General features: G+C 45.2%; 1 protein-coding gene across 6 annotated transcripts in view; it reads right to left on the reverse strand.

The window, feature by feature from the left end:
• Dscam2 (Down syndrome cell adhesion molecule 2) overlaps positions 1-14,251 on the reverse strand; it is a 71,590-nt gene that overhangs the window by 27,212 nt on the left and 30,127 nt on the right. For all 6 annotated transcript variants that reach the window (XR_010824220.1, XM_066742937.1, XM_066742935.1 and 3 more), the window contains exon 2: positions 187-534. Coding sequence is in view for 5 of the 6 variants with exons in the window: in XM_066742937.1 (XP_066599034.1) it covers positions 187-534 (348 nt within the window). In the remaining variant the exon portion in view is untranslated. The remainder of the gene's footprint in view (positions 1-186; positions 535-14,251) is intronic.

Raw genomic sequence — 14,251 nt, forward strand, 5'->3', positions numbered from 1 at the left:
GTATCTGCATGGTTCGCGGTACTCATATGCAAAATACCTGCAGACGTAATCCCGGTGGAATCAATAGGGCGAGTACGCGGGTAAGCTCCACGTGCATCGACGCGCAAGCTTTAAATGTGTGCTATGGTACTTGTTATTATTATTCATATATATATATATATATATAAATGGGGTGAGGGGACTAACCTGCTCTGACTTGAACGTCCCTGCTGAGGACCCTGCCAACGGAGTTGCTGGCGATGCACCTGTAAGCGGAGCTGTGCACGTCCTGTCTGTAGGCTGCCGCTGGAAACGGCAAGAGGACCAACGTTCCGTTCCTGAGCACGCTCCGTACACCCGGTATATCGTTCACCGGATGTCCGTCGACCGTCGACCAGTCGATGCTGGCCGCTGGACTTCCGGCAGCCGTGCAGTCCAGCCAGGCTCCGCTCGAATTTGAAAACTCCACCCTTGACGGTGGCTCGATGATGAAGCTGGGTCCTCGCAGGTGCGCGTCGAATCCATGGCTACCCGCTGACGTCACAGCCACGGCGCCTGAAACGCAAACGGATCACTTTGCTTCGAGAGAATTCTCTGGAAAAATCCTGCATCCTACGTAACGTCGGTGGATCGCTTGTTAAAAGCGTTGAGAGTAAAGAGGGATGAGGGGGGGGGGGGTTGGGGTATGAAAATGGTTTTCAACGGAGGAAAATTGTCGCGGAACGAAGGTTATATATATATATAGACACTAGAATGTAACGCTTTGATCGGACGCTAGAGAGCACCAGTCGGCGCATGCGAGTGTGTAGAGAGGTGATATATATGAAATGTGTATATATATATATATATATAGAGAGAGAGAAACGTGCAAGCAGGTAAGCAGAGAAGAAGATACTCCAACGCGAGCCTATATCGCTCGGTATGGCACTTGAGGTTAATAACTTCGATCCTCGCACACACACACACACACTTAGTCGCGAGGGTGCAGTTAAATTCTCCGAGCGACGACCGGCAGAAAAACGATAGCCCGCATGTTCCGACCTCTCAGTTTCGTAATTGGAAACTGCATCGCCAAACGGAAATCAATATGGAGAATTTCATTAAATCTGTCGATAATTAGCACCCTCCGAGCCTAATTGCAAAGCTAAGCCTGCTTCTGCACGGTGTATAATCATAACGACAGGGAGCAGGATATATCTCGTATTTCAACATTTTCCTCTCGACATTTTCATTACAATGTATAAATATCGCCTTTTCTTTATCACTCTGCGTAAAAAGATTTTCTCCCCTGTTCATCCCTTTGTTTACCTTTAATTAAAAATTATACTCCACCCAGTTTTGGGGCCGTGGTTATTTTTGTGAGATTCCAGCATAAGCGAGCTCCCTCCTCTTTGCCTATTAGCTCCCGTGTAATTAATTAGCATAGCGAGCAAACTGCATAAAGAAGAAGCACCTGTCGAAATAGAAAAGCTAATCCTGCGAGTAATTAGCATAAAATTGTGGGGGAGGCGTGCTCTCCGGCGTTGCGAGTGAATTTTTGGAGAAAAATTCAAGTTGAAGGGATCGAGATGAACTATACTGTTACAAGGGTAATTGTTGAAAGAGTCGAGTATGAATAGTAAATAACGAGTTTGCGGAGCGGAGCTGGACCCCTAAAGGAGTCTCGAAAGAATTTTCTGCAGAGGGGGATGAGGATCGAAGTGTATTTTTATTACGCGCCTTCGGAGCATCGAAAATCCTCGAGAATAATATCATCGGTTTTTAACGAACGTTCCAATGAACGATGGGTCGTCCTCTCGTGCCATTCCTCCTGGGAGCAATTTCGTGGAAGGGCATAAATGCATGTTAAGGGTATTCGTGGGAGCTGTGCAACTTATTGTTCAGCGGACGAAACATTCGCGTGGCGCCACGTCCGAATTTCGTAATATGTCGGATCGCAGTGTGGCGCGTCGCATATACAAAAGGCAAAGTATGCAAATCCGAGTATATAGTTGTAGGAATAAGAGAGAGGGGGGGGGGGGAGGAGGGTGGAGAGAATTGAATCCCAGTAGAACGCGGCGTGACGCTGTCCGGCAATTACAGAGCAGAGACCGTCACGCAGCTTGGAATTGTCTCGAGCACTTAATTACTAATTCCGCGGGCCGCTACTCCCATTTGCCTGCGCTTCTTCCTCGAATTTCGAGGCCCTCTCGTCCGGCAAGAAACTCATTTTCATCAATTACGCTATTTAATTAAGAACTGCGAGATAAACGGCGTAACGAATGCTTAGACGAGCGCTCGTTTAAGCGAAATCCCCCATAAATCATGACCAAGACACCGGCAGTTTGCAATTCGTCCGGAAAGTGTCTCTCGCTCCGGAGAGGCCAATAAATAATTAAATGTAAAACGATCCTAGTCTCTCCGCCGGCGACGCTTCGTTAAAACATCTAGAATGGCCATGTCCCTGTATATGTGTACCTCTATATAGAATACCTGTTTGTTTTAACTTGGAGTGCGTACGACCATTCGAGACTCGCGCACGATACTTGCTTCCACTATATATATATATATATATATATATATATAGCTATAATAAAACGTACGCCTGCGTTAAACCTTATATCGGCCAATTTATATTACTCTTAGGCATTAATAACTGTAAAAGCTGCACGAGCGACTATTACGAACGTTTTAATAAAGAATACAGAATTATTCTTTTATGGAGTGGACCAAGGTGAAATTAGAAAAGTGAGGTTAAAACTTAAATGCTGCTGGATTGGCTAATGAAGGAATGGATAAAATGGAACTATCAATTAAAAGCTTATGGGGGTATGAAAAAGTGCGCTAGAAATTATGACTGAAAAAAAAAAGAAGAATAGTTTATTCTTACTCGCTGGAGTTTTACGATATTTAATTTGCCTCTGGGGTGTATACGGTGCAGCGAGGCTGGAGTGGAAAATGAGCGCGTAACACGCGTAAAAAGATTGTCAAGCAGTCGTAAGAAGTTTTCCGGCAGAATTCCTAGTTCGATTTAGGAAAAGGTAGGGAAGATCGTAACTCGGGGGAAAATCTCCTTGGTCCTGCGATGAATGGGCAATGGGGATTTGAGGATTAGGTCCGCTTCCTGAATCTCATCTTGGTAGATTCGAGCTTGACGATTCTTGCAGGCATACTTGGAATAAAGCAGGAGAGAGTATATATAAATATAGGGAAAATGGTATAGAGCTGTTGGATGTACACATGCAGAGACAGAAGACGAAAGGACTCTCTCTCTCTCTCTCTCTCTCTCTCTCTTTCTCTCGGCTCTTCAGCCTCCGATTTTCTACGCCTCAGCTTTCGCACTCGAAGAAATCCAAGGATCCAGCCCTTTCGTCTTCGATTCAGTTGGACGAGTAGTCGTTTCTCAAGACACTCCTCCGAATGCTATATAGCTATGTGGTAGTGACCGATGGTAGGGATTATCTGATAATCGATTTATCCGATAACCTGCAGCTCGGACGTTAAAAGTAATTTCGGAACTTTGCCCCGGGCTCTCGCATACCAAGTCTGATTACAAAGAGCAAAATGAAACGTCCCTGGCACGTACATATATGCGCTATGGACCAATGTAGTCTTGTGACAAAACGCAATAATACTCGATGCTCTATTGAACAGAGCTTTATTCGCACTTGTCACATGCATGTGCATTATTTAAATTTTTAATATTGCGGCAAGAAAAGAGTGATAATAATTGAAAACAATCGATGTAACACGTAGTTTGAGTAATAAAACGTATTAAATAATTTCTTTCTGTCCTTCAGTGGTTCGTGGTCGGTGGTTCCTCGCTCGGCAGCCGAGAAGCGGTCATCTCCGGCACTACTGCGGCGAGTGATCGTTAATAATTATTCGTTTGCGATAAACGGCAGGAATGTTAATGGTGCACAGATGCAGTGTATTGCATAATTTGTCGGTTGCACGTAGCGAGATTAATCGAAAGGAAAAATATCGTTGTCTCTCCATTGAAGATCGATCTTACGAAGGAAAATTTGCAAAGCTCTTTTCAGAGAGCTTTCTGATTAATCGTAGCTGTTAAAATGCTCGAGTAGAGAATATCCAAGTGTTTAGAGGGACGGGGAACGCTCGCAGCTATAGTAATAGCTCGCAATTACCATAACGTCCAGCCAAGCCGACTAATCGGCTCCGTTTATGCCAACCGACAAATTATTATTAATCACTACGTCACGCTCTGCAGTATTCCGAGCCGATTCAATTCCCACCGTTGGCCTGGTTTTATACCTCGACCACTTTCCGTTATTACATTTGAAAATTGTACGTCGAAAACGCGAGGCAAACGAAGGAGGACTAGCCGCTCGTTTGCCCCGTTTCATTGATATGCAACGTCCCTTTGGAAGATTAGAAAAGAAACTTTGTCCTTTTTGAGATTGGAAATTTTCCTCGCGCAAAGTGGAGTAAAGTTGTTTATGCTCGGCACACATGAGGGCGAAAGTTTCTTGCCGTAAAATTTAGCAGGATTCAGCTCGCGCAGTTTTGGATGATCGGCAGTTTTAGTGGATTATGGAGGGGGGTGAGAGAGAGAGAGATAGGGTGAGAGAGTGGGTGAGAGAGAGGGAGAAGATTCAGTAGCGGAAAGCCGGAATCAATAGGCGGAACAAACTATGTAGGTGGATAGAGGTCGCTGGTAAGATTGAATTTACAGAGTCTGCCCTCGTAGAGGTAGGTCCAAAGAAAAAGCTCGATGGGATGGTGGTAAAGGAAGTTGATGAGCGACCCGGGAAACTCTCTGTGAATTCCTTGCTAAACCACCTTCGCACAGATTCCCGTGTTTGCTCGCTCGATCAAGACGGCAATTATTTGATCCGGCCCGCGCGAAACCTATCCACTCTCTTCTCGCTTCTGCCCTCATCTCCAAATCTCTCTCTCTCTCTCTCTCTCTCTCTCTCTCGACGTCCTCGCGCGATCTTACACCAGTTCTTCCCAGATCCTCCAATAATCCATCGATTATCTTACAACGATTACTGAATTTTTTTCAAACTCCCCCTGTAAAACGCTTTATCCCAACTTTCACACGCATTTATAGCCTTTTCTTATCATCGGCGGACCGTGATAAGCTCATAACGAGCTTGACAATTCTTCAAAGGTATAGGTGAAATTTTATAATTTCAACCTGTTTAAGAATAAAACGTACATCGAAAGTGAAGTGGAGAGCTTGCAATCTTCCCGAAAAAGGTGATTAATTTCTCGGTGGTATTTCGTACAACTCGCACGCTTAAAAGCTCGAGACGCTGCTAAGTTTTTTATACACTTTTCACCGCTGCGAGAATATTCCAAAGTGCGGGAAAGGTTCGAAAACGAGGATTCCGAGGCATCGAGAAAATCCAAGAAATATCCTTGCTTTTTTTGCGGTAAATCAAGCGAAACAGAGTTGTGATTAAGTTTGAAGGGGCCCCGGGACGCTGGTGTGGTTTTATATAAAGTCGAAATACTCTTCTATCCTCCGAGTTTAGAAAAGATCGATATATCGAGCTCGATGGTATATAATAGCGCGAGGTATTTTAAGGTCAGTGAGAGGTTCGAAAGTATTTCGCGTATAGGGAACATTCGATTGGAAATGTAAGTAAAGTTATTAAGGGTGGGGGGTGGGGAGATGCAGTGCAGGAGGAGCTATCTAGGGGAGGATTCTTTTGGTTTTGGGAGAGATGCTGGAGCCTAGCTGAAATATTCAGGCGAGTCGTATAGAAGGCTGTGGGAGGGGTAGCCTAGCTTCTATATACCGATCTTGAAAGGTCTTTGGCTCCCCGGGGAGCTCGAGCTTAAAGTTTAAGGACACTAGCTGCTTCTGCGATGTCATTGTCCTTCTTCCCGTCGAGACTCGCTTCCACCTGGTCGATACAGCCTCTCCTGCCTTAGGAACTTCCATCCAGATGACCCTCGACTCTCTCTTCCGACTATTAATTATGTTCATTCCATGAATTATTATCCTCGCGTCTCGCGATAACTTTTTCCCATGCTAGACTCTCGAATTTTCCGAGTAAAAATTTCGCGAAACCATCCGAGGCATCGTTAAAGAATCGTTGCTTCACACTGTCCGAATAGCGGAAACTTATTTACCCTTGCGATAACGGAATTGCTTTCACGAATATTCGCGAGAAACTTTGGAGCCATTGATAAATTGGAATATCGATAATTGGAAAAGTGTGGAAATATAAAGGATAATGAATAACCCGATGAAAGTAATTTTAGGAAAAGCGAGTTCTCGCGGTGCTTGCGGATTTGGAAGTTTATAGCCGGCTGCCAGCCAGGAACGAGTGTTTAAGAAAAGTTTGTATCGCGAGAACATTGAGATTAGTCGTTGGAAAATTTTTGAAACGGTCAGGGTTGAGGAGGGGGGGGGGGGGGGGAGGTTATATTCGTTGCCACGAGCACGCTCATACTTTTTCAACTTGTTGCCCGTAGCGGAAAGTTTTCGTCCAAGCTTCAGCTCGCCATGAAATCGCACTCTCGCATTCTTTTTTACAAGTCCGTCTCTCCATTCCTCCTCCCTCTAACTTCTCAACCTACAACTTTCCCTCGGCTGTCGGCTATGTCTAAACAAGTTTTCCGACTTGTTGCCCGAAGCACCACAATCGCAATTGTAACTGTCCCTTCGAGTCCTGAAATCAAGTCGTATTTGTTTCTTCACTTTTCCACTGTGTAACGCTGCCAGACGAAAATCCTACTTCTTAAATTATATACTCTCGCTTCTCTCTAGCAATCGACTTTTTCCTTCGCAATTTACTCGAATTGTTTTACGAAGCAGTCTTATTACATCGATTGCAAAATAGCTGAAAAGTTCTTGTGCGTAAATTCCGAACACGCGATACCAAAATCCCATTTGAAAGTGGTAATTTGCAAGGGTTAGGTATACTGTGTGTAAGAAAAGTGTACAACTATATAGCTTAACCAACTTTCCCAGAGTGCTCTCGTCGCCTTTCAACTATAATCCTTTTAACGACGTTACTGTAAATATATATAGAGGGGCTATGGAGGATCCTTTTTCTGGATTTTCGTTGCGCGAAAAAGGGATGAGTTATTCGGGCTATTTAATTACAGGGAACAACGAACATTGGCACCGACTTGTTTTCAAAGTTGCTTCCCGTTCGAGAGGACCGAAAAACTGCGCGCTGAGTCGCCTCCTTCTATACGGTCCACGAGATTCGAGCTAGCTGCCACGTCGGATACACCTTTCCTCGATGAATCCGAGCACGAATCGAGTCCTCCGAGGAAACCCGGAAAACTCCTTCGAAAAGACGCCGCTTCGTTTCGTCGAGTCGCGCGAGAAACTTTTCCACGCTAAATAAAAGAAGTTTACGCAGTCGCGAAGTTGGCACGGAACTTGACTGGGATCGCAGAAATATTGTGGAGCGCTCGAGGTGCGGATAATGTTGCTTCGATGCAAATTAAGCGAATGTCGCGTGGATAAACGAATCTTGCAAGCTCCTCCCCTCCCGATCTCGACGTCTTTATTCTTACAAGGCAATCAAGCCAATATCTTTGCTAACATAAAAATCATCGTCGGAGCTTACGTCCTTCAGCCTTGAGCAAGCTCTTTGGAAACGTATAATAAGAGGATTACCTCGGCACTCGTCTGATTAAATTGAATCGCCACAATGTTGCGTTAATCGGAAAGCAGCGGTGGCTCGATGTAAAAAGTGTGGCATCTCCTTTAAAGTATAGTTTCGCAGGTCTTATTTTTTGCTCGAGTGGGGATGAGAGAAGGGCTTTCACGGTAGATGTACTTTTCTTACAAATGTGGGAGGAAAGTCCATGGTTGGAAGGTACGTCTAGCGATCCCGTCGTTTCAATTTCCAGTGTACGGAGCGTCGAGGTGATTGTTGGAAATATGAGAGAAAGTTTGAACACCTCTCGCCACGGCCTTTTTTCCCATAGCATCGAATCAGCCGCAGCTTTTTCTTTAGCCCTATCCTTTCAGCTCGGCGCCTCTCCTGTATAACAACTGCACCAACTAGACTCCCCTTTTACTATCCGTAAAACCCTCGAAACACATCGCAAGTACCACAACAAGATTTTCTTGCTATTTTAGAGCTTACTGAAAAGCCGGAAGCGAGTTTTTGAGAAAGAATGGTGCTTTTCTTTGGGGCTAGCTGCTGGCGCGCTGCTGCATCCAACTCCCACTTTGGTCCTTTCCTCGGCCCGCGTATACCCGGCGGCCAGCACTGCGCTCTTGGAAAAAACAACTATTCGGCTTGTCGATACCACTCTCCACATTTTTCGCGAGCTTCCCTTTTTCCGCCCTAAAAATAACATTCTCCCATCACCAGTCATTTTTCCAAAGCTCGTGCAATTTCTGCAAAAGTATTCAATAAATTCTCATTCTTCTGCCTGAAAATTTATATATATATATATATATATATATATATACATTGTCGACAAACTATATAATTCTGCAACAATATCCAGTGGGTTAATGAAAAAAGAGGCAGAAACTTTTCTGCTGAAAATTGAACATTGAACATTGAAAATTGTACGCCGAGCGTAGTTTTATCGCAGTCGGATACGCATTTCGGTTGCGCACCAATCGGAAATTCGATTAGATGCAAGTGCAATGGAAAATTCATACGTCATTTTATAATGCAGCCGGCAAAACGAACAATGGTAATTTAAGAGCGAACGGGCTATTAATAAACGATTACCTCCATCTATATACCCACTGTAATACATATATATATATATATATACAAAACTCTTTTTTTCTTTTCCATGTAAAATAGATGACAGAGTCTCTACACGATATCGCGATTGTTGCAGTTAACGGATTATAGTTTTCCACTGGAAAAACTTGTGTGTTACAGCAGTGGGAAGCATTTGGTCGTATCAAAGGGGAAATGAATGATGGCGAGTGATTTTTGTTTAGCAAGAGGGTACACCTATACGTATATAGATATAGTCGCAGGTGGAGGGCTATCCGTGCGTGGGTGAACAATGAGATCAATCAAGTGACGAGCACAGCGCCCTTGGATGTCAATCAAACGGGCTCGTGCGCGCTACTAGCCCATTGGCCCCGATTGCCTTTTGCCTCCCAGTGTAGTGTCCGCTTCAAATGGACCAGCCTGTTGGGGAATGGAGGAGGAGGGGAGGGGGGGGGGACGAAGGGATGGAAACAGGCGCGCAATTGCAGAAGACTGGTCAATGCGAAAGGGGGAAAAGGATGGACGATCTTCACTCTGCGACCAAAGTAGTATAAAATAGAGATAAAGGTATATATATATAGGGATTTCGTGGAATCGAAGGGTGGGTCGTGGTAGCGGAGGGAGGCTTCAGGCTCGAAGGGGATGAATGGCGGAAGGGAGAGTAGCTCGATCGAACATACGCGAATCGTCGGGATCCCACACAGCTGGAGCAGTAGTTTGTCCTAGGTCAAGCCCGACCCAATTTCACCGGTCGCGCCATTTTCTCCCTTTTCCACTTAAATCGTCGAGCGCTGCTTTTGTTTCTTCGTCCTGCTTTGCGCAGGGCTGCCGTTGTCCGTCGGTTTGCAGCCTATATCCGTCTCGCTCGCGCACGCACCAACACACTGCCTCGTCCACAGTGGCTCAATAGTAATTACAAGACGCGCCACTCTGTGCATAGACTAGATTGATCACAGCCATTGCTAATGTCTCTCGATTCGCTAACCGTGAATTCTACTCTGATTGCGACAGACGCGTCTATTAAACCTGACACGTTCCAGTAAAAAGTATATAGATTTTCTCTCTTACAAGATAAATTATCGCGAGAATAGATATCGCGGAGCGTGTGCTTTAATTACTCGAAGAAACTCGATCTCGTTATACGTGTATAGTTATATAGATCCGCTGGTTTGATGTTCGATAATCGAGATTTGTGTATTATTCCTCGCATGACGGTTTTGCTAGGTTCATGTCGGATCGAAGGAAGAAGAAAGTTATATTTTCGTGTTACGTTAATGAATGATAAAACGCGTGATTTATAAAAAATACTCTGGCGTCGTAGTATTTTGAATCACAGCTTCCAAGGCTGTGTTATCGAATGATTTAACCATTGGACGCTGAACTCTGTTAGTCGCTGTAATTTATTTCGGTGAATAATGCGTTGGATCAAATTAGAAATATCTCGCTTTACGTCGTCTTGTTCCAGACCTTGTTAGCACGGATCATTAACGAGCGCACGCATAAAGCTCGTATTACGATTAGTGATTGATGTTGAAATCGAGAAACGGAGCACTCGAGGAGGTACAAGAATGCAAACATTGCAACGAGAAATGGACGATTCGATTGATTTCAAGTTTGCGCCGAGAGAGGATCGTACAGTGCGTAAGTCGACGTAGGGAAAGGATGAAAACGTATAGGGTGCGGTGGGTTTTAGCGTGCACGCGAGCGTTTAGGTAACAATGGAGAGCGATAGCATTCAAGTGGTAACAGTTGAAATTTGTCAGGCGAGGTCAACGTCGTCGAGTCGCCGTAATAATTCCGAAGTTCGGTATCACGTTTCCCGGGTATATCGAGTTAGCGCGGACGAGCGGATATGGCGAGTCGTGAGGTTTACGAACCGAGGAGAGAAGGTTGACGGTTGGAGGAGGAGGGTAGTGGTGGGAAGGGGGAGGGGGAGGCTAGGACGTCGCTGGATATTACGGGAAGCGTCTCGTGCACGGAGAACGCCCTGCCGCCCGTCGTGATCGTGAGATCGAGGCCGAGACTCAGCCCGAGGAGATGGACCGAGCAGACTAAAAAGGGTATGGTGGGTGGGAGAGGAGAGAGGGAGGGGGGGGGGGTGCGAGAGAGGACATCGATGATTTCCCAGGAGACGTCGTCTGCCTCTCATCTAACCCTCCCCCTCCTCGACTCACCACTACTACCAACCTCCATCCTCCAGCCCGTCTACTCTCTCTCTCGCTATACCTCCGACACTGCCACCATCAGGCCCTGGAGCATCTTAGCCAACGTACTTGTTATCGTTACAGACACCCATGCTCGTGTTTACAATAGATGTACGAGAACGATCCCTCACTCGATTTCCTCCGAGTATTTTGGAAGCCTCGCCCGTGTACACCTCTTATCACCCTTTACTGTGATGGATACTAGTCTCAAATATCAATATCACTCTCTTTCCTCGTCTCTGGAGGGAGCGAAGGGAAATAATTCCACGTTGTTAGGGAAATGGTGGAAATTTCAAAATCAATCCGATGATCCAAGTGCCGAAACTTTCGTGCCATCTCCGTGGAATGGAAATTTTACGAGTATTGTGCGGGGGAGGGGAGGGGTGAGAATTTTAAACGGTAGGAGCATAGTTAGCGACTAGGTTGCGAGGGAAATTCGAGGAGGTGCACGGTGGTTTATAGGAATAGATGGAAAAAGAGCGAGATGGATTTTTCAAGGAGGCACTCGCACTTGTCCAATATTTTATATTGCAAATACTCCGTGGCGTGTTATCAATTTAGCTCTAGAGTTTTCCACGAAGGTCTGGGATGAAGCAGGAAAGTCGTAACTTTGTATCCTGGTAGATGGAAAACCCTCTTATACGGTAGTGTGTTATGCTTCAGCCCTGCGCGCGCTCACCTGCAGGAAAGCTTATCTCGAGACCCCAGGCGTACCTAGTTTACTCGTCTTACCAAGCGTTCCTCCAGGGCACGTGTACGATCCAATCGCGAGTCCTGAATAAAATTCCTGCGACACTTTTTCATATCCAACTTTATTTCCCGCGTCATTGTTTTCTCCACCCCGCCTCCCACCCCACGGCTACCACGTATCTCGCGTCTCCTTTTATTACGCGCCGAGCGTTTGCTCGAAATTTGCAAATCACCGTCTTACGCTGCAATCTCGAAAAAAGCATGAAACTCCGGGAATACACGCGGCACAAACGCCTCTAAATCACCTTTATTTCCCACCGCAAACCCGCAAATTATCGTAAATTGATTTTTCCCCAAAGCGTCTCCGAAGAAGTGCGGAGAGAAGTCTGCTGGGAGGCCAAATGGGACGCATGCATCATGATTTCGTTGCTGTGTTGCCGTCGCGTCCGAAGCAAAGAAGAAAAAACAGCGCGTTTATCTGGAAACTGCAGACTTTCCCACACACACGTGCACACGGCTGCGCAAATACAGTGAAAAGTGTAGCGTAGGAGGTGTGTAAAGATATTCGGAGAAGCGGTGTGTAGAATAGCTATATAGGAGGGGGGGGGGGGGGGGGATATTTTTACGCCGATCGTCGAGTGGCCTGTGTGTGGAGGTTGGTCAGCGCGCCGTCCGAGAACGAGGAGCTTCCTCCCCCTCCCCTCTCTCTCTCTCTCCATATATAAATGCTACAGGGTAGCCCCCTCGCATCCCCATCCCTTCTCAGCCCTTAAGTTTCTGGGTACCAGTGCACCTGCACCTGCATAGGCGCTTATCTCGAGGTTCCAGCCGCACCTAATGCACTCCTCCCCCCTCCTCCAACTCTACTATTGTCAATCTCGAATAAAGAGATCCTTTGAATTCCTTCGATCAATCTTTACCTACACTTATCAGCTTCTTCTTCTTCTTCGAATCCTCGCCCCATCTTACGCCCCGCTAACTTCTCCCCCCTTTTAATCAAATACTTTGAGAAATTCGTATCTCCGCATAGCTCGCTTATTAACGCTCGCGTTCAAAGGAATATCTCGGATGTCTACAATTGTTACCGATCGTCCTCCTTTATTCTATTTACCTTGCGTATACCTATATATAGGTATACGCTTTAAGAAGCTCTTTATTAAGACCCTCGTGCTGCAAACTCTCCGCGAATTCCAGCTTATTTAGCTGCTCCATTCTGACCGATATAAAATTCATCCCGAGTGATGTTTTTCGATAAACTGTAAAAGTATTCTCCGCTTCTGGCTATTATAGCAATTCTCTATATATACAGTTTCTTCTGCCACTTCACCGAGTTATTTACTCGCGTTTCGCTTCTCTGGAGTAAAGTGTACTCCTCGAAGCAGTATAAGGAACAATATCATAGTTGCCAGAGGAGTGTTCATTTATCGAGTGGAATTTTCATAGCTCGTGCTCCTTCGCGAAACAGAGTGCGCATCTCGATAATATTCTCTCCTGCGATTGTCCATATTCACTTTGAAGAGTAGAGGGAGGGGTGTTATATCGGGAGACTGCCACGCGAGCGCAACGAACTCAACTCGCCACTCGATCGCGATACGTTAGCAAAACTGGCACATAATTCACGGCGTAATGCGCGTCGCAGGTGCATCGAGAAACGCGCCGTTGTCCCGGTTACCGTCTGCGATATCCGAGACCTGTCTACGATATTGGACTCCGGATACAGTGAGCTGTCTCGAAGCCGTGGCAGGTCAAGGGGAAAGGTGATCACCCATAACGATATATCGATTGCCTTTGAGACGCAGCATTCCCCACTTGTACATGCTCTTCCCACCTCGAAATTCCTCCTCTTTGGTATATACTGTATATATATATATATATGTTTACGAATCTCACACTTTCTCCCTTGATCCTGCTAAATAAGTAATCTTCCATTTTACTAAAAAATTTTAATACGTTTTATATACATGCGAACGAACAGTGCTGATTTTGCTCGGGAGAGAAAAACTTAAGGTGCTTGGAATCTATCCGGAAGAGCAAGTTGCATAAAGGAGAAGATTTTTGATTTACACGATGACGACGACGACGTTTAAATGGGCGTCCGCAAAAAGGAAATCCTTGTGCTTGAAGAGAAGATTGGGTTTTCAGGTACTGCTATAATTTCGATGTACCTATGATGCTGCTCGTAAAAGGATAATAATCATAACCCGGCAGCAAACGACAGGAACATTTTACGGGGAAGATTCACTGGTTTTAACACGGGAACTGGTGATTTTCCCTCACCGGTGCAGTCTGAGTAATCTTTGTAATTAATCTCAATATTTCTCTCGTTAAAAGGGCTGGCGCCGATGCAAATAATTATACCGAGCGCCGAATTTCGTTGGCTCGAAAAAGGATTTGCCTCTTTTGAATTTATCGAAATATCATGCTCCTGTTGATTTTTATAAACGTTATTCCATCGGCATGGATTACGAGGCTCGCGAACAATCACTGCATTAGCTTAATTGATTTATCTCCTTAAGCAGATTTGCCTTTAGCTATACTTCATGGATCAGAGAGAGATAGAGAGAGAGTATAGCAGTATACGTTGGCTTATACCTAGCTAATTCCATATACATTGACCAATTCTATAAATAAATACACATCTAACGTTCCTAATTTGTTCAAATCCTATCAAAGCCTTGTAAATTGAGAAAAAGAATTCTATTCGCGTCAAGT

This window comes from Prorops nasuta, unplaced genomic scaffold (genome assembly GCF_024137725.1).
Source record: "Prorops nasuta isolate Cenicafe-Biocafe unplaced genomic scaffold, Cenicafe_Pnas_1.2 PNAS00032, whole genome shotgun sequence".
Taxonomy (NCBI): Eukaryota; Metazoa; Arthropoda; class Insecta; order Hymenoptera; family Bethylidae; genus Prorops; species Prorops nasuta.